The following is a 20530-nucleotide window of genomic DNA, read 5'->3' as shown; positions in this document are numbered from 1 at the left end:
CAGTTCTGAATTGGTGCAAGAATTCATTCAGAAAAAAAGTCTGGTTTGCCTCTCCAGGGGTAAGAGACTGGTTTACCTCTCCTCTCCATGTAGCGTCCAGGGTACTTTGTGAGTGACGGAGATCCAGCAATACTGAAGTTTAAGCATGTGTCCTTTCCACAAGAAGATTTATTTCTGCTTCTCTTGGACCTAGCAATACGTTCAGCTTGGAAGAACAGTTCAGTCAGGTATAGGTATTCTTGTTCACCTATGAACTTAATAATTTATGGATTTTTTTAATGTAAGACTAAGAACTGGATATCTGAACATGTGAATAGCTGTGCTAGGTTAGGTAAAGTGGTTTAACCTGATGCCTTTTTCCTAAGGTTAGCTTAGGAAATTTCTGAGGTAGAAGTTGTAGCCAGGCCATTTTGCTTAACAACCATTCATGAGTTTGTCTGATTCTGAAACTTGGGTCCATAGTTAATTGTCCATCGATGGTTTTCTTTGTCTTAAATCTGTGGGTCATTATTTTGCCGAGTGTCTTCTAGTCTTCAAGCATTGAGAAATTGCAAGCATTTGGACTCACTGAACCTCCGTACCATGCCTCTGATGTTTTTCACTATGTGGACTCCAGGCATCTCTTTCAAGGCTGAAGAATCCAAAATAGTTGATTTCTTCTGTAGAAGCCATTCTGTATCTTTGATAGCCCATGCCTGCCTTCTTTTGTTCTGCTAGTAAGAAAGATCCAACTCTTTCTGCTGGAGCAAAAAACCGTCACCTAATCCTAGAGAATATTGCAACACATACAGCAGGAGTGAGTGTTGGCATTCTGCATATACATTTTATCAGCAGTGTGGTAGTATGTCACCATTTTTCTTTTTTCTGGAAGTGTTAAATACTTCCTAGGGCAGCACTTGGGTTTTAACTTGAAATTTTAAAAGTATGTTATGGACTTACTGGCCCTTTCAAATACTTCACAAATCTGTTTTTGTGTTCTCTTTGTATACCTGAAAGATCAAAAGGAATTAATTTGTCTGTTACTCGGCATAGAGGACTCTGATTAAAGATTAGACAGTACAATTTCTCAACCGATTTCATTATGTCTAATATAATGTGAAAGGCTGGATTGTATGGTATGGTGAGTATAGCTAAATTTAATAGCTTTATTTAAATACTAGTTCTGTCTTATATGCAACAGTTTTTGTTAAAGGCATGTGTGTCATTGCAAGAGGAAAAAAGCACCCGCATTCAGGACAACTGAAGGTGAAATGGGAGGCGGGAGCTTGCTGTTAGCCGAGGGATGTGTGGCCCTTCGATCCTGCAGGACTGGGCGTGCGGAAGGGGACGCTGCCCCGTGCTGTCTTCTTACCTGTATGCTTTAGTCTTTCATGAAAGGCAGGTGCTAAGGGGACATTTTTAGTTCCCTTTTACATGTGCTAGGTAAAACTGTACAATACTAAAGAAAAAGCCCAGACGTGTTTTTGATGTGCAGCGGCGTGGGGAGCTGGCTGTGCCCTCCTGGTGCCAGCCGTGTCCCGGGGCAGGAACGGCAGTTCCCAGCTGTTTGGAAGATGATTCCCGTTCGGGCCCTTTCCAGCCCGTGCTCGTTCAACTGCTGTCGGCCTTTCTGCAGGCCCTTGGATTCTCCTGCCTCGCCGCTGCAGCGGGAGAGCTTGGCTGTTGGAAGGATGGCGGCAGGGGGGGGTGGGGGGTGGTCGCGTTGCGGGGGCAGGCCGTGGGGTTCAGCGCCCTCCGGCCGGGGAAGCAGGCGCTCGGTAATCTCTTCGCTGAGACGTGCAGGTCCGCGGCGGGGATGTGGGTCGGTGGCCTTGTCTGAGCGGGGTGCGTGCGGGTGTCACCCTGCCTCCCCGCAGGCGGTGGTTGTTAGCATCGCTGGGCGCAGAGCCCGCGGCCCGAGCCTGAGGCGGGCGCGGGCGCCTGGCGCTCCCAAAGGCCGTTCCTCGCCGCCCACGGGCACGGAGGGTCCGCGGCAGCCCCCGAGGGCCCTCCCGCCTTCGCCAGGCCGCCGCCCGCCATTACGGCCGGGCCTGGCGGCGGCAGGGGGCGCTGCGACGCCGGGCGGCGGCCTTTGGCGGCGGGGGCGGGGGAGGACGCCATTGCGTTGCTATGAGCTGTCTCCCCCTGAGGCGGCGGCGGCAGCAGGCGGCCCGGGCGCCGTTCGTCCTGCCAGCCGGCCGCTGCCTGCCTGCTGCGCAGCCCGGGCTGTCCGGCGGCCTGGTGGCACTAGCGAGGCGGGGAGGATGAGCGCGGCGGGACCGGGCGGCGGCAGCAGAAGCAGCAGCAGCGCAAGCAGCAGCAGCGCAAGCAGCAGCAGCCGCCGCGGCGGGGCCGGTCGCTGAGCCGAGGAGCACCGCGGCGGAGGCAGGGCATGGCGCTGCCGGGGGAGCGCGGCGCGGAGCCCCAGCCCGGCGCCTCCCGCCCCGCCGATGAAGAGGAGGACGGCGGCGGGGCCGGCGGGCAGCCGGAGGCGCTGTCGCTGGAGGAGATCCTCAGGCTCTACAACCAGCCCATCAACGAGGAGCAGGCGTGGGCCGTGTGCTACCAGTGCTGCGGTTCGCTGCGGGCCCGCGCCCGCCGCGGAGAGACCCCCGCCGCCAGGCTGGGGGCGGCCGCCCACCTCCGCGTCTGGCGGGACGGCACCGTCACCCTGGAGCCGGGCGAGCCCCAGCGGCCGCCCCCGCCCGCCGCAGGTAAGGCCGGGCCCCGTCGCCGCCGCCCCGCCTCAGCCCCCCGGGTACGGCCCGGCCCGAGAACGGCAGCCCCCATCTCCCTCAGCCTTTGTCCGTGGGCTGTGGCGGCCGGGGGGAGACGGGCTCCTTCCCGCCGGAGGGCTGCGGCGAGCGGGCACCGGGCTGCCTGTGCCTGTGTCCCCGCACCGTCGCGGTGTCGCCCGTGGAGAGGCAGAGCCCCTCGCCTTGGATTCAGTGGCCGGCGTGCGGGTACAGGGGCGGTGAATGCGGGTTTGGTGTTCTGTAATTGCGTCGTCCTTTGGTGCGTAATACTGTGTCATCCGCACCTACAGCGCCTGCTTTCGGAGTTCCCTTGGTCGTACTGCTCATCCGCGGTGTCGTTCAGAAATAGTTTGGCATCAAAAGGCACCTATTAGAAACAGATCAGTGTAGAGCCTGGTACGCTGACATTAAGTAAATAAGGCGGCCGTGTACACCTACCAGGGGCTTAGCACCTACCATCTGTTTCTTTTAAAATACCCAGGAAAACATATTTTGCGTTGGAAGGGAAAAGAAGGACACATGTCCATTTTTCAGCATTTCAAAGCTGCTGGTTACGTATGTGGAAAAGGTGACTTTTTTGGTTGTGAGTACAGTTTTATTTCTGAAAAGAAACTAAGGCTAGGCAGCAGAGGGATGTGGTCAGTTAGTATTCCCAAGTATCAACCTAGTCCACGTTCAACGTCACTGAATTTTCCAGGAAGACAGAGGGTTTGGGATTTTAAAGTTAGGTGAAGTAGAAGGCAATGTAAATTCACAAAATGGGATTAATGGAGTTCTCAGCATTGGTAACACGAGGTATAATATCCATGTTCTAATTTAATGAAGCCTTTTAATACAGTGTCTGTCGGAAAGGTCTTTTGGCAGAGTTTTGCAGTAATCCAGTTTGGAGCTAGTGGCACCTGCAAATATCAAAATATACTCAGTAGAAGAAGGGACATAATTTTGTTCCGCAATTGAAATGAGTCTAGTAATGACTTCCATTTAAATGTGATCAGGGATGCTTTTTAAGTTAGTTTAAAAAGTGGGTTATTGTAACGTTAATAAAATGCCAGACCAACATCCAAAAGTCCCAGGAAAATACTGTCCTGACCAAGGCATCTGCATGTCACAAGAGCATTTAAGAGTTCTGTATTGCACTTTGTGTGCTGTCTATAGTGTTTTGGAATCAGATTTCTTTCTTTCCCTTTTCTACTGTAGGAAATATATTGATATACTATGCATTTCTTTCTGTTGTTGCCTTTTCATTGCTATTTGTGGGCTTATTCTTTTTCCTCTTACTACTGTATCTTTAATAGCCCACAGGAAGGTGTTGGATATATTTGGATATAAAGTTCAGACCCCTTGCTGACGTCCAGTATGTTTACTTTTATGCTAATGCTGCACGTCACATCTGCATTAGTCTTTGAAAATGTTTTCATTAACCTGTGGTAACCTGTGTACGTTGATACCATTTTTAAATCTTTGGATAGATGAGGCTTTTTCTTTCATTTTTCAGCCCTGGCTATTTTTCTCTTATCTCTCTTTTTAAGTTTATTTTCGAACCTTATTATTGTATGTATTATGTTGTGTATGAGTTAACACCACATATTTGTGATTATTTCTTGAAAATCTTGTGTCTGTGTGTATATCTATCTATGTGCATATCTATCTATATACACACACACATATTAAAAAGATAAACAGTCTGTTGAGACCTCCCAAGGAAAGCAAGGAGGGGAGATTTCTGCCAGGTGTCCATTCCTAAACCATACTCAACATGAAACAAAGGTGGTCCTAGTCAGTCTCCTTTGTTTTGTGGAACCAGTAGCAGGTTTTCACTGGAAACTGTTGTATATGTGATACGGTGAATGTGGGTAATCCACTATACTGAGTATTGAAACGTTGACGGTAGCTTTGCTTCTCTTTGGTATCTTCTGCGCTGTCCCAGTTCTTTTCCGTATTGCTCACTGCAGTGTCCTTAGGTGATGATGAATGAGCTTTCTGAGCCAATTTCAGCTTGAGCCTCTTGAACGGGTGTTTATTCTTAGGCTCGTGTGTTCTGCTTAGTAGCAGTGAGAGCTTAAGAACCATTGCCCTGGCGCTGTGACTTGGGGAGCGGTACATCATAGCATAGGCCCTGAAGCTGTCTGGCCCCATCAATTTTACTCTTGAGATACAAATTGAAGTTATCTTACAAAGATTATGTAGAAACTGATGTTACTTTCCCAAAGCTGTTTCTTGTGAAGCAGTTTTCCAGTTAATGCACAATACTTGACATTCCAATTCAAAATACCTAGAAATTGAATAAAATGTCCTTGAGATAGGAAGCAAAGATGAATTTCCCTGATACCAGGGCAGAAAAACAACCTTGGAGTTGAAATACCATCCTTAACCAAAACCAGAGACTAATTCTCGGATCTTTCCAGTTTTATCTATGTGATCTGTTAATAGCTGGTTATCTTGTTAGAAAAAAAATAAGTTTTTTCTTAAATAGGAGTAAAAAGATTAAGAATGAAAAAGTCGCTCAGTTGTTCTTTTTCACATCAGTGTTGATACTGCTTGAAACCCTGATGAGGATCAGGAAGGATTCCTGATAGTTGTTTTCCTGCCTTTGTTTTTCAGACAACTTAGGTTTAAATGCCTGTGTCAGGAGGTTTGTTAGAGCAGTAGGGGTTCTGTGGGTTAACACTGTGAGCTGTAAAGCTATTCTATTCTGGCGATACATAAAAAAAATGTATAGCTGTAGGTTGGTGCATAGGCTTGGATAATTCACAGGGACAAATATCGGCTGTTAGTTTCTATTTTTGTAAACAACAGAATCCTGTGTGGGCAAATAAAGGAGTCCCCAAAGAATGGTGTCTTTGGGTAAGGAACATTCAGGCTTTGTTTAGGACTGCGAAGAGCGATGTGATCAGTCATGCCTGTCTCAGTGGGGCCTGGACGAAGTCAAGAGCAAATGCAGCCGCCGTGTCACGGAGTTTGCTTTAGAGATGCTCACGAAGCAGTGTTTTCATGGTATGGTGCAAACTTTATCGTTTTGCTGGAACTGAAGTGAGTAAGAAATAAACATGAATATGCAAAAAATGAAGAGCTCACTGTGGTCATCTTAGTATGAATCATTGTAACTGTCTGACATCTAAATACCACAGAAATGTGGGTTGTTTAGAAATACCCACAATGAAATTGGAGATACAGTGTAGAATGCATTTTACCTAATGGGTGTTTTAGCTGTCTCTTTTACTTGCAATTTATATGAAACGAACTAACGGTGGTATCTAGTCAAGTGCCAGATGCAGTAAAAAATAACTTCTGAATGAGCTAAAAAGTTTGGTGTAAACCTGTGGTTTCACTTCTCCAAGCTGTCTTGTGGAACAGTATTTACAAGTGTTTTTCTAAACTTGAAGCAATTGTGAGTGATGGATACAGTAGAAAACCCATACAGGAGCTGGCAATCGACCTCATGCCCAGTATTTAGCAGCAGCAGAATGCCCTAGGGTGTAGAAGGCTGTTTCATCTGGGTTGCATTGTGGCTGCAACAGGGCTCCTGCTTCTCAGTGTGCCAGCTGTGCTGCCTCCTTCCCACAGGACAGTTTTGGGGATGAACAGGCTTGGAAAAACTGGGAGTCTTCCCCACACGTTTTGTTAGTGCCAGATTCCTGACTTAGCAAAGGCAGCCACTGATTTTGGGCATTGCACCGAGCTTCTGAAGAGGAATGGCTATGAGGATCTCTGAAAGCGTCAAAGATGAATATTTGGAAAACCAAACTGTGCTGACATCCAGCTGTGGGCTGTTGAGGGCTGGCATCCATGTGATGCTCCTTAGCCTTCCCCCCCTCCAGCCTGAGAGCATGCCTCTGCAGGTGGTGTCGGTGGCCCTTCTTTCGCCTTGTCCTCTAGCCCTAGAGGAGAAAGCACAGAGGAGAATTACTGCTGTTTTTATCAGAAGCAAAAACTAGGCAGATTATTCTCTTGGAAGTCTGCCAGGCGTTCAGCAGGAGGGAATAATGCATGGAGTTTTCTGGCTTTGAATCAAAAAGATCACAGAAAAGTTGACTGTGTGGTGGCTTTCACAGGACTCAGAGGGCTCAGGGTGAGACACTCTGGAGAGGAATAGCTTACTTTGTCTTGGCAGTTTTAATGACTTGTCCTTCTTACGCCCTTGTGACCCGGGTATTGGAAGGCAGCGTGGAGAAATATAGGACGAATAAGTGCAAATTTAGCTTGTGTGCATCAAGACTTTATCATCTGTCAGTCTCTTTGGAGCACAGAGGGAAAACACGCAGGATTTTTAGAGGAAAATTAAATGTACTGACATTTTACTACTTGTTTTGTTGACCCTTTTGAAAGATAATGGATGAGAGTAGCCTTGCTTGCTGTTTAAATTTCAAAACAAGTGTTACTATGAATACTGCTAAAATAAATAGTACTGCTAGAATTAAGATAATTATGCTCTGCGTTCAGATTTTGTTCAAGGGTATTCAGACACATCTGTATTTAAAAATAGCAAGGTTTGATGTATTGAGCCTCACCTTTTCCTGCAAGACTTTTAAGATAGATATAGCTATCTATATAGGTATGTTAATGTTGGAAGTCAAGGTAGGAAGAAAATGGCACTAGACAGCAGAAAGGAACCTTGGTGAGTTTGATACTTCATCTACACTCACGTGCTCTGCTGATCTGTGGAAGAGAGAAAGCTTAGGCCATCGGTGTGATTCCTGGTATGAAAGGGTGAACTGGAAGGCTTCCAGTCGTGGCTTATGCTGATGCATCCTGTACGCTGGGGGTTACATGGTCTCTCTGTGAATATAGGCAGATGCTCGGGACCCTACTGTACATGGGTGTGCTGGGGGAGGACAAAATATGCAAAGAAAAGATTTCAGCATAACAAAATACGGTGTTCTGCTAAAAAAAAACCCCAAACCAATATATTCTAAATGCCTGCACAAAAGAAATGGAAGGAAATGGCTAACAGTTATAGGTGACCTCAGTTACCTATATTTGTATGCAGAAATGTTGAAGGCAGTAAGGAGGCAGTGATGGAATAAAGATTCATTTGGTGTTGTCTGAAATCTGCATTTGTTCCCAAGGAAAACTTAAGAGCAAAGAACTTTGAGGAGTTGTGGTCTCCTGGTGTTCATAATGACACTTCAGGGGCTGACTGGAGGTGACAGTTTACCCCACAGTACCCAGTGAGAGGTGATGGCTAGGACTGGGGTGGCTTGAGGAGGGCTTTGAAAGTGAAGATGGTAGCAGTGTATGATGTGACAGAGAGAGAACGCCTTTAACAGGACTGTTCAGGGAGCAGGATGTGATCAGGGTGACAGGCAGGGAGGATGACCTGTGTGGCAGCAGCATTGTGAATGCGTCTGACCTGAGCGTGGCTGTTGTTGCTGACTGTGCAGTAGGTGTATTGCATGTGGCAAGAGGACTAAAGGTAAGTAACATCCTGTATCCATGTTGGCAATGAACATATTCTATAAAAGTGGGGAAGCTTTTTCATAATGTCTATTAAAGGAAACTGGAGAGCGTTCACTCGTTGTTTCTGAATTACTTTATCACATTACAGCATTGGATCCAGTAAGGAGACAAACAAAATATTGTTAATATTTCTGATAAAACCTTAAGCTGGCTTGCATGACACGTCACTATAAGTGTGTTACTGAATTTTGTTACCGTGCGCTTTAAGAGGAACAGAAGGAGATGACTCAGTATGTACAGTGTAAAACACAAGACTGCAAATACATAGATGTGGTAGAAAAGAATTAAGAGAACTACTTCTTCATCTTCTTGAGAGAGTTTGCTAACAGATCCAACGGTGCTGTGTTGTCAGTTTAGAAAAGCTGTAACCTGCTTGAAATTATGGATCCATCAAACATGATGGCAGAAACTACCAGTGACCTCAGTGGAGTCAGATTTCTGCCACACAAACTTGTTGAATGAGCAAGCAAGTAGATAGCTCCAGGAAAAATTAGAATATGATTATATTAACAGAACTTTAAAAAGAATAAAAATTGAGACATGAACTCTGTGAATTCACACTTTTTTGGAAGGGTTGATATCTGAACAGGCCAGAGGAAAGTGAGTGTAGTAGTATCTGTACTTAAGCAATGGCAGAAGAGACTGGCAGCTACGAATAGAGCTCAGCAGCACTTGGAAATACATATCTACCACAGTATTTATCTTAGAATATAAAAAATTGATGTGATCCCTAGGTAACCTTACAGGTTTGCTAAAGAGAGCGACCATTGGAACACAGAAAGAATTGCATGTTGACCACAGCCAATTTCCTTGTGCAGAGTAGAAATGGGACAAGACAAAGAGTGATCATTTAATTGTATCTTGGAAGGTATCACTAAGGTAGTATGGATTTGTTAGTTTGGAATTCAAGAATATTACTTAAAAATAATTTTTATTACAAAATTGAACTGGGTATTGAAGACCTCTTAGTTGTTACTTTTGCTTTGTGCAGTGTACAAGAGGATTGCTTATGACTGTACAAAATGAGGAGTAATTTCAGTGAAGTGTTGAATGTAGAAAGATGAAGGCATGAAAAGAAAGATTGTCATGGAAGGAATGTCCTGGCTGCCTTTGGTCTAGTAACCTCTCTAAGAATTTTCCTTGTATTTTCTTACAAATTTCTTTCTCGTTCCTTTTTACTCTCCCAGGTAGAAAAATGAGGCATACCATTTCTACATCATCAGCTGCAGACTGGTAGAGAAATCATGAGTGAGTCAGATCCAAAAAGCTATAAGCTGTGAAAACTCATCCCATTTCTTCTTGTCTTCTAATTACATAGTTTAAAGGAAGCATATGTTGATCCTCAAAGCCTGAGTAAAGCTGCTTAAAAACATGGGTCTCCATGCTTGCTGCTCTGTGAGGTCTCCGATTACCTCTACTTATCCAGTCTGCTTCCTTCAACTTCCTTGTGTTCTTGCCATTCTTGACCTTCTTCCCTGCAGCCTGATGTTTCTTACTCCTAAGCTATACTTTACCTATATTTGTTGTTGTTTTCACTTTTTTCTATTTCTTTTTACCACACAAGATTTTTCTGTGCTCCTCTGTTTATCTTGCAATGTCCATCCTCTGCCAGAAGTCTGGCTCACTCCTGCTACATTAATATTTTCCTATTTTCCTTTTCCTTCATTTAATTTTGAATCCTGTTCTTTGCATGTTCACCTCTTCCTTATGTTGCTTGGTTGCCTTTGCTTTCTTCATTCTTCTGTTCTTTCCCTTTCCTTTTATTGGTACTAATCTTGGCTCTCCTATTGACAATCTTGTCAGACTGGGTAACTAATGCTCCAGTTCCTGCAATCAGATGATTCAATGTGAGTCTGAACCTTTGTTCTTTTTTTTTTTTTTCCTAAGGCGTTCCTCATTCTCTTAAGGGCAAGGAAAAGCCTCTTGAAGTCATAAAAGCTAGAAAGCAAATACAAATTCAATTTATTGTTATTCTGGGGGACCGACTAAAGACTGTTCAGTTTAAGGATTTTGAGTTAGTGATTCCCACATTCTTCCTTGCTCCTTTTCCTTAAGTTAGCTCCTGTGTTCCTTCTTTGGCCACTTCTTCCACTGTGGTCCAGTGTTCTCCAGTATGTATAGGCAGTGGCTGTCTTTCCTGAAGGCAACTTGAGTTCTGCTCTTGTGGAAATAGCAACTTGATTTCACCTAAAACCTGTAGAAATGGGCTGTGACATTTAATTAGCAAATTAATCTTGAGTACAAAATGAGTTTCACGTTTTCCACTGCATATATCGACTACACTGTTGCTTGAAAATCAGTGCTGATAATTTCAGTTCTGCAGGAAGCTGTCTTGAGGCAAATGCTTTTAGATCTATGCAGAGGAATCTGAGACACTAGAGAGGGCAAGGAAGGTGCTCTGAGGCTGTAAGCCGCAGGACTCAGAGCAGCTGGTTATAGCTGAAACAGCAGACACGTGATTGTGATGTCACGTCACTGACGTCAACTCTGTAACACAGGTTTTCTTTGGATAGCTGAGTGCAAATGGTTTTGCACATCCTGCATGCTTTCTTACAAATATCCTGTGTCAGTCCACTTTAACATACTGAATTATCTATCTTGCTTTTAAAATTCAGTCTTAAATGTGTGCTTCTTACTGTTGGCAGCTGTACATGATATGCTAGCTATTTGATTTAAAAATTATGAAGACCCTTTCTAACTGTGACCTGTTAAACCCTGGAAGGCAGGGAAGTTGTGCTTACATGAAGCACGGGCTATAGATCAATTGAGTATAGTTTCTTTTTAAAAGCATTCTGAGAGCTTTTGTGAAAATAATTATTTTTTCCGGTCTAAATAGCAGCCTGAAGCTCCTGCCTTGAGGGATGAGATGATGTGCCCCAACGCTTGATGAAAAGTTTGGCATGACTCCTCATGTTGAGGGTTTAGATTAAGAATAATTTTAAAGTAGAAAGTTTTTCATCCCTCAAAATAATATGAAGGTTAGGGGTTTCTTTCTTCTTTTTTTTTTTTTTTTTTTTTTTTTTTTGTGGCAAATATGTCTCTGAAGGCTGTTTTCAGAGACATAGGAAACCTCCAATTTGAGTCTCTTCTTGCAAAAACTGATCTTTTTTTTTGCATTTCAGCAATCTGAGTGAAAAATCATAATCTTCCAAGTTGTAGCTTGTTTCTAGATTGAACTTAACTTGACAGTAAGAGTTATGCTGTTTACTAGTAATGAATGCATTAATCACTATTTGAAAGCTGTTATGGAAAAATACCGTTGAGTCTTTTTTTGGCAGTAAGAGTGGTGAAAATGCTGCACAGGTTAGTATCTAGTTAAATGGTTGTGAAGTCTGGAGAAGTCTGTGTCTATGTTAAGAAGCAGCAGCCGAAATAATTTTGTAAGTCTTCACGTATTTACCAGATAAGCATTTGATACTGCTTGCAGACAGAGACTATTCTATGGTGACTTATAGGGAATTTTTTTTTCCCCCAGTGTGAATTAAGGTGTGACCCTTAGGCTACATTTAAGAGGTTCTGCTTTTTCAGTCATGTCAGCTAAAGAGAGAAGCCATTTCTGCTCCCAGCCAGTATAAGTAAATTGACTTGCATGGGCCATACAAAAGCAAATTAATTTCAGTCTTGATAGATGCAAGGAAGTGCATGTTTCCTGGGTCAATACTGTTAATGCTGGTCTCTTTAGAAATATAGGAAATTCCTGATGGAGGAGGTCCATAAGTCACTGCAGACAGCTTGGGGAAGTCTGCTAAGTGTATAGTTGGGCTCAGGGTACTGAGGCATATGGAATGGGATGGTTAATAATTACCATAATGTAGTACATATTAAAATGTTTAAGTTAGTAGTTTGCACCTGTCTAGAATACTCTCTGCGGTACATTTGAGCTGCTGTGAGACTTAAACTACTTGTTATTTCCCATTCCTTCCTCAGCACACGGAATCATGACAGTACTGTTGTTTTTTAAAAATGCTGGTATAAATGGGAATAAATAATCCATTTTAAGATGTTCCCTATATTTTTATGATAAAACAAAACATGAATTACGATTTGCTCTAAAAGCAGTAGTAAATGTTGATAGTAACATATATGAAATGAGGAAGGTTTCCAGAGTTTGAGTGCTTTTCTTTGAAGAACAGCTTTCATGGAAGTTTATCAAAGATGGCCTATCAAAGGGGTTGTGAGATAAGCTTCTTGCTGTTCCTTTCAGAAACCTAAATTTTGCCTTGCTTGTTTTGGTCTGGGCTGATTTATTTTTGTCCTTCAAGACTTGGTTAGAACTTCTATTAAAAGGATCTTCGTAGGATCTCAACATAAGTAGCAATGAGTGCTTTATGTCTGTGCTACCAAGAGGATCTACGATTTGCATCCTGTTCTGTTAGACCGTAGGAGGTGCTAATCAAGATATTTTAAATTATCAGTTATTGCAGACATTGATGGCCTTCTGTATGCCATTGCATCATCATAGGTTTGAAAGTACTACTTTTTTCCAAAGCAGTAATTAAAAAGAAAAAAGTCTTTTTTTTTTTTTTTTTTTTTTTTTAAAAAAAGACAGCACAGTCTTTTTCCCCATCTTGACTACATTTCTGTGAATTAGTCTTGTATCATCTTGGATCACGGAGAGACATTGATTTGATCATCTGTCGTCTGACAGAAACAGCCCCTGATATTCGTAAATCTGCTAATAAAGTTCTCAGTAAATTTCTTCCATTTGTAACAATCACATGAATGTTACTGTTTAAAATACAAAAAAAATCTCCTATCTTTATCTTGAGGTGAATCAGCCAAAATCACCAGTCCTTTTGAAAAGGTGTTAGGTGATGCAAAAGCTACCTTTTAAAGTCACTCTTCAGTTTGTTTTGAAGTCAGACACAAGTGCTAAGCATTCAGCTTGCATTTGCAACAGTTCAAAATGCAGGTAAACAGCGTTCACTCTGTTTGGCAGATGTTCCTTATGCATTCAAGGTAAGTTTAGCATTTAGTTTCAAAGGGGAAGGTGACCAGTTCAATATCAAAAATTAATTTGTTTTCTATGCAGGTGACTCTTCCCTAGTGCTGACAGTTTTTGCATGCCGTTCAGATTTGACATATGAAGTCAGCATGATCATTCCTCTGTGCAAACATTATGCGAATCAGTTGGTTGAGCTTGCCAAGCAATCTGATAAAACAGTCCTTCCCGTTATGGCTGCAAATTGCAGGTTTTTCTTAACTATTGCGGTAAATCCTTTGGCCACGCTGAGTGGTGGTCAGCAGCCGTCTCCTGTGACGTGCTGTCAGTGTACACGCAGTCAAGTGAACGTGCACCATTCTAGTTTCTGAGTACCTGGGGACTCAGAATCGTGCCACACGTTTCCCTAGGGTGAGTGCCATCAAGGCCAAAGTCACAAATTGTAAACTAGCGGTGTGGGTGCAATGCCGCCAAAAAGCAAAGACAAAAAGAGGAAAATTCTATATCTGGGTGCTTTGAAATTAAGGTTTTGGGTGGCTCCCCTTTGAAATGAATATATTTCCATGGAATACTTGACGTTCTTGAATACTGTTTTTCAAACAGAAAATCATCCTGTCAGAATTGCTTCACCCTACTTTGATATGAATTATTAATGTGAAATGAGAAACTTGCTGCATTTGGTGAAATGGTACCTTCCTAACATGCTGTGAAATTTTAGTCTTATTTTTTGTAAGCTGTCAATCCACTTACACTTTCATACCAAAGTGTTTTGTCTTTGAGAAAATTGAGATTTCAGTTTGATGAAACAATTCAGAAACATATTTTTCTGTATTATATAAATTCCAAAGTGATGCTTCTGAACTCAGAGGAAATGCAAAAATTGATGAGAGGGGCTTACCAGAATATTACTGTAACATTTCAACTTTAATTTGCTTGAACTTTGTGGTGGTGTTGAACTCTTTATTATTCCAGAGGTATCAGATGAAACAGTAGCTGCTCCCTGGTTTATGCACGAATGTTGTTTTTTCTCTTGAAATAATTATTTGGTGCTGCTTAATTTAAGCCAACATGTTTTCATGTTCCCTCCATGGCCGAGCATCAGTCATACAATTTAAATAATGATGCCAGGCATTAAAGACACATATTTTTTCCAAGGGAGTATTGTGAAGGATCCAAATAAAAAGGGCAGGGCCACCTTGTTGTTAATTCTGTGATGCATATATAATGGAAACATTGTTTAAATGTGTGATTAAAATAAGACAAAGAATAAAAGAATATTTGGCAATTACTAAAAAAAAAATTACTCAAGTTTTTAGTGTTACTTGTGCATTTTTTTAATCTGGGTTTGTTTTTTTTCAATTACAGATAAATCGGGTCATTTACGCTGCACAGAAATGGAGGTAAGAGAAGTATTTTGTGTTCTGCTAGCGCTGATTTAGCTCAGCTCATGTTCTTACTTATAGGGTAAATGTGGGGTGTGGAATTGTTGTTGCAAAGTTGTACTGTGAAATGTGTGTTGTATTTATAATAGCTGCGTAAATGTATCTTAACATGGGATATTGAGTCTGAAGTTCAGAAACAGAGGAAAGAAAGGCCATATGGTTTTCCAGAAACAAGGTTAGAGATGTTATGCAGCCAGTGTAATCTTGTTTGATATAAGTTTATTTAAAATACATATTTTTAGCAGAATATTTTATTTTGAATATTTTCTGTGGGATAAATTCTCTTGTTATACTTTAGAAAGGACTAGTAGGTAGTGTGGAATAAATACTTGGTGTTTATGGAATGGCTTGGTGATTTTTGATAACCCAAGAATTTGGATGGAAGCAGAGAAGACCAGTGATCTCAGGGGGTTTTATCTGTCTAAAGACATCTTGATTTCGGATACTTTTAATACTTCCTTTAATTTACTTGACAATATTTGAGGCCCAAGAAATACTATATATCTTGCTGGGGTAGCAATAGAAACAGAAATCCAGTTAAATCTGCTTGATTTATACCTTGACCATTATTTGACTCTGTATCTTTGATATTAAGCTGTGACTACTGTTGTAAGAGTGTTCAAAGTATCATTTTGTCAGATACATAGATTGAATCCAAGACTGAAAGGAAAACTAAGTAGAATGTCTTGTTGAACAGGTTATGGACCTGTTTTTTTTTAATTTTAATTATCATACAGAGTAAATAATATAGTTTACTCCTTAAATAATCTTCTCTAGCAATAAATACAATTTCTGTGTCCTTTGCAGGGCAGTCTTTTCTCACTGACTTTGAACTTTCTTTGAAATGTAAAACTCTGTTTTTACTTCAACTGTTCTGTCAGTACCTCAGGCTGAGCCTAGAGATGGAGCAAGTGCATGCATCTTAATTGGCAGGTTGTCTGTTTTCTTATCAATAATATATATGAAGGTGACAAACTGCTGTTACTGAATGGTTTGTACATAGATAAACTGTGCATGAAAATGTCTGGCTTAAATTAAAAATGAAAGGCTAGCTAGTTCGACTACAGATGGTAAAACGCTAAGGCCATCCAGATTTTTGCAAGTATTAATAATAATAAAAAAGGGAAATGTCCTTTCTGCAGGATACAGCATAGCATAAGGAGTAATTCCTAACTGATGTAAGTATAGAAAATGGAAGTGGGCACATTTTTTTTCATCGTGTAGTTCAGTTTAAGCAAATGCATCCTGGTTTTGTTTAGCATTTGTAAAATCTCAGTTCCTAAATCTAGTACCATATTCACAAATGATAATCTTGTGTGTCATTTGCTTTGCATACTAAATATTGTTTACAATCTTGCTTTACATTTTTTAATGGAAGGTAATGAAAGGCCCTGGCACTAAAAATACAGATAATAATAAACCTCTGTTAAAGTATGTATTTAACAAAATACATAAAATATTTCATTTTGGGAAACTAGAAGTGGTTTTGTTTCAAATGAATATGTCTAGTGAGAATCAGTTGGATATGTTATACTTCAGGGTTTTAATTTTGATCTTTTAAAAATATTTTTTGTTGATAGTTGGAAAGAAAAGCAGGCTAGAATTTCCCATGAGACAGAGGCTTCATTTTAAATTGTCTGTAATAAGCGGCACTGTGACCATTAGCATATTGACTCTTCTGTTTATCTGTGTCATTCTGAAGGAGTTGGTGGCTTTTTCCTCCTCCAAAATTCCTTTGGCGTTGCAGCTTTAGCCTTGGAGTTTGTGATGTTTGTGCTTTTCAGAACTAGGAACTCAGCAGAGATAGCCCATCTCATTTTATTTGTTCCTGTGGAAAAGAGTGTGGTGTGATTGAATGTATTAGAATATTGTGGGAAAATTCTTAAAATAGTAACTAATAACAATCATAACATTTTTGCAAAAAATGTAAACTATCCTGAATTGGTACATGATTTATTTCAAGCCAGCAATATGTGGTGTGTCAAGTTCAGAGTCCAGATGCCATAGCCTTAATGGGAAGAGGGGGGTAAGGAATAAGGTGAACTTATTTAATCTCCATCTGGCTATGACTTTTACGTACCTAATGATAGCGCTCCTTAGTTGTCTCAGCTGAGGTGGTGAAGATTATATAAAATATGCCAGCCTCATTTGTAAATATTTAATACTCATATAGAAAGTATTCTGTGAATGCTAAGTGATTCATATGTAGGAGGGTTTAATTGCTGCATATTTGAAAAGACCCACCTAACTGAGTAGAAGCCTGTTGTGCGTGATTAATGTAGTTAAGCAGTGTGTAGGCTGGTATAAAGATACACACCACCTCTCACATTTGTTAAAAAGTCGGAAATTAATTAAATAGCCTGTCACAAACAATGGTGAATAAATTGCTCAACACTATTCAGCTCCATGTCAAATCACAAAAGGAATCAATTGTAGAAATATTTTAGGAAGACTTTATGAGCTCCGTATGCAAACTCTATTCATGAGTCATCGGTTATATGTATCTCTAATTATTGAAAATCTTAACATACAGTGAAAAATATAGTAATTGTCTATGGAGCTAAATTTGCTTTTTTTTTACCTTTTCATTTGGAACTTGAAATATTGACTGTATTTCATAAAATAATTTAGGGAAATAAATATATAGGTTATAAGGGTAGTGTTCACTCTGGTACAAGTAAAAATAAGTTTGTTAGCTCATCGTATTGATGCAAACAAAATGAACACCCCTCATGCTGGTGAAAACAAGAGCATGTATTTAATAGCACAGAATGTTAGGATTTCAAAAGAGGTGTCATAATTTTGCATTAAAAATGGCACACCTACATTAAAGTGTGTTATCTTCTCAAAATTCAAGCAGTCTAAAGTGGGTGTAATTAGCATAGAGTAATATCTAGGATTCTATTTTTTTTTATTTCTGTTGAGTGTAAACAAAGGTAAGCTCTGATTGAGGGGTAGTTGCCACAGTAAACAATCCTGAGCGTTAACCTTATGGTGACAAGGGAGAAGAAATGTCACTTTACAGAGGACAGGCAAAAGTGTTTTTGAGAATCATTTATCTTAGTTAAATATGGCTGAGTGTGACTTCCATCAAAATAAGTTTTGATTATGCATTGAAAAAATAAAATTTTGTGTGAGTGCTTGGTTACAAATCTGGTAATTCTGTGAAAGTTTTTGATTCCTTGTGCTGTTAAGAGGAAAATTAACAGGAACTCGGGATTGCCTGCTTGAAATCAAAGTCAAATCATGCATCTTTTCTCGTGAGCATTAAGTCGTGCTTGAGCATTATGTGCCAGTTCTGATAACTGAAGTGCTCATCCCTTGCTGATGGAATTATCTCACAGAGAAGCCGCACGTCCAGCTTTTGAGGGACCTGGTATTTTAGATACCTAAAAGTCCTTTATGCTTGTTCATTTATGTGGTGGTTCTGCGGCAGTCAGTCTGACCTCCCGATTTTCATAGTGAAAGAGAGACAGCTTAACATACACTTGATTTAATAGTAAACCCACAAAAAAGTAGAATTCAGGTTCTGATCTTTTGTGTTTTCTAATGAGCTGCTTTTTCAAGAGGAGCTTTATTTTTTTTTAACTTGTATAAGTGTTTACAGCACATTGGGAGAAGATTGATCTTGGAGGAAAATGGATTTCTGTTGATTACTTCCTATAAGCTTGGCACATTGCCCTTTTCATTTGGCAATTTCATTAGGAATACACGGTGAATATTGGGCTGGAGAACTAATAATGTATTTGACTAAGCTGATTTAGTGATAGTCAAATCCTGCCATCTGTCCAGAGTCTCTAAGAGAATTCAGCAGTTCCTTGTAAAGGCTTCGTAATTTTGCAGTGTAGTATGATGTGCCTTTAATAATCTACACGCCCTAAAGTCACACAGGATTTATGATGAAATCTTCATTCCAGTGATGCCACTGATAAACCTTTCAATCAGCTGGAGAAGAGTCCAGAGGCAGATTTCAGCCTTGGTCTTCTGAGAATGTCAGATAATGGCTGGTGGAAAACTAGGTCTTGCAGAGACTTTGATCCCTCCAGGGAACACTTTGCCTGTGAAAAGCATGAAGAGCAGAGCATGGAGCATTAAGTTAGGTGGTGGGGGTTTTTTTATTTTTTGTTCTTGGTGGTTTTTTAAATCTCAAAGCATAAAAATATTCCCTATATAGTTACCCTGTGGTAACTACATAATTACCCATTTTGTAAACGAGATTAAATGTGAAAGTTTGAAAATACAGTTTAAATGACTCTGGGAGGGATCTTGGGGCGTTGTGAGAATAAGGCAATTTGTACAGGTGTTTTATTTTTGCAGAACCCTTTCTATATAATTTTTGTTATAGTGTACTTGATGCCTGTCATATCAATGGCATGCTATTATATCTATGGTAGCTGTCATATGTACGGATTGATATGATAGCTGTTGTATCAATTAGCTTTAAGGTGCTAATTTTTTACTAGACCAGTGCCAGTGGACATGTTTGCTATCTGTTCAGAGCAAGAGAGTAATCTTATTGTTCATTCAAACTGCAGGGGAAAATTAAGCATTAGATGTTGTTTGCATGCTTACAATTTAATGGCCCTTTGTATTGTCTTTCTTTGTTGTATATAATAGAAGCCAGGTTTAGACTATCAGTATGAAATGAGAATGCTGTTTCATACTTCTCGGTTTTTGCCTCTTATTGCAAATAAGTCAAAGCTACAAAACATTTCTGGTCTGCTAAATCCCTCAAAGTCTTCTGAGATTATATGATACCATTTTTGAAGAAGTCTGCTAGTTTTGAGTTTTCTGTTAGACATGCTATGTTTTCTTGCCTCTTTGCTAAGTACCAAATAGTTAATAGTAAAAACATAGTCCAAACAAGGGGTACGCTTTCTGGGGGTGAATAGAAACTGGATAATAGTTCTTAGAGTGATTGCATGGAGGGAGTTCACTTTTTTTTTTTTGGTGGATTTTGCCTAGGGCAGTTGTGAAGCTGAGGTAGAGTACACCACTCAAGTTCAGTAAGTTCAACTTCAGTGGTAAGTTTGATCTGATAGTGTTGGCCTTTTCATCTATGGGGGACAAAAAACCTACCCAAACCTTCCATCCCTCTATTCACTTGGAAGTTCAACATCCACAATGTAAAAAGTATGCAGGAGATTTACAGGTGATGAGAGTAAAGTACATAAAATCTAGATTAAATGACAGACGGAAGGCACACAAAGAGGCTGAATTTCTGAAGATTTGTTGTTTACAGCCATTTTTTCCCTGCAACACTTCAAACAACTTGCAGTGATGAGGTTGGAAGTACTGAATCAGTTCAGTGCGTGGTTTGATTTTTAGGAAGCCAAGGGAAATCAGATTTTAGCACACTTTTTTTTTTTTTTTTTTTAGAAGAGCAAGGAGCACTTTGAGCTGCTTGAGCATCCAAATATAGTATTACATTCATTTTGTACTGCATTTTTCTTTCCAGATGTTCTGTTTTCGATACCATATTTATCTCACTGCAGGACATGAGTAACTTCCTCTGACTGAAGTGGGTATTAGAGGTGTTTTATGAAGAACAAACATGGATATTTATTTTTTTTTAATGTTATGGTCTTACTAGATTATTAAATCCCCTTAAGAGAGAGAAAATTGCTCAAGTAGACCTTTGTGTGTGTGTGTGTGTTCCCAATTGATCTCTAATTTTTCTTATTTCTGGGTGGCTGGGTTTAGTAGCGCTCTGTGACTGTAACATAAAGGCCCTTGAATATCTAAGCAGCATTGTTTCAACTATCACATGCATTACTGGATTAGGCTAATTTTAACATAGGTAAGATAACCTAATTGCGTGCTTATCAATTTTGAATTTGGTCAGTGGTCAAAAACCCCAGTAACTCAAGGGAGCTAAACACTTAATTTCACTTCAGTTACCAGGTGCTAGTTTCTCAACTTAAAATGTAAAAGCAAATTTAACCATTAAGAAA

General features: G+C 40.6%; 1 protein-coding gene across 1 annotated transcript in view; it reads left to right on the top strand.

Moving 5' to 3' along the window:
* The first annotated feature begins 2142 nt into the window (after positions 1-2142).
* Positions 2143-20530, top strand: part of SPIRE1 (spire type actin nucleation factor 1) — a 133996-nt gene continuing 115608 nt past the window's right edge. The window contains 4 exon segments of the mRNA XM_037379579.1: positions 2143-2290; positions 2292-2363; positions 2365-2693; positions 14500-14534. Of these exon segments, the coding sequence (XP_037235476.1) occupies positions 2244-2290; positions 2292-2363; positions 2365-2693; positions 14500-14534 (483 nt within the window). The 5' untranslated portion in view covers positions 2143-2243.

Source organism: Falco rusticolus, chromosome 3 (assembly GCF_015220075.1).
Source record: "Falco rusticolus isolate bFalRus1 chromosome 3, bFalRus1.pri, whole genome shotgun sequence".
Taxonomy (NCBI): Eukaryota; Metazoa; Chordata; class Aves; order Falconiformes; family Falconidae; genus Falco; species Falco rusticolus.
Note: the sequence above shows the minus strand (reverse complement) of the source record. Positions and strands in the feature narration are given on the sequence as shown.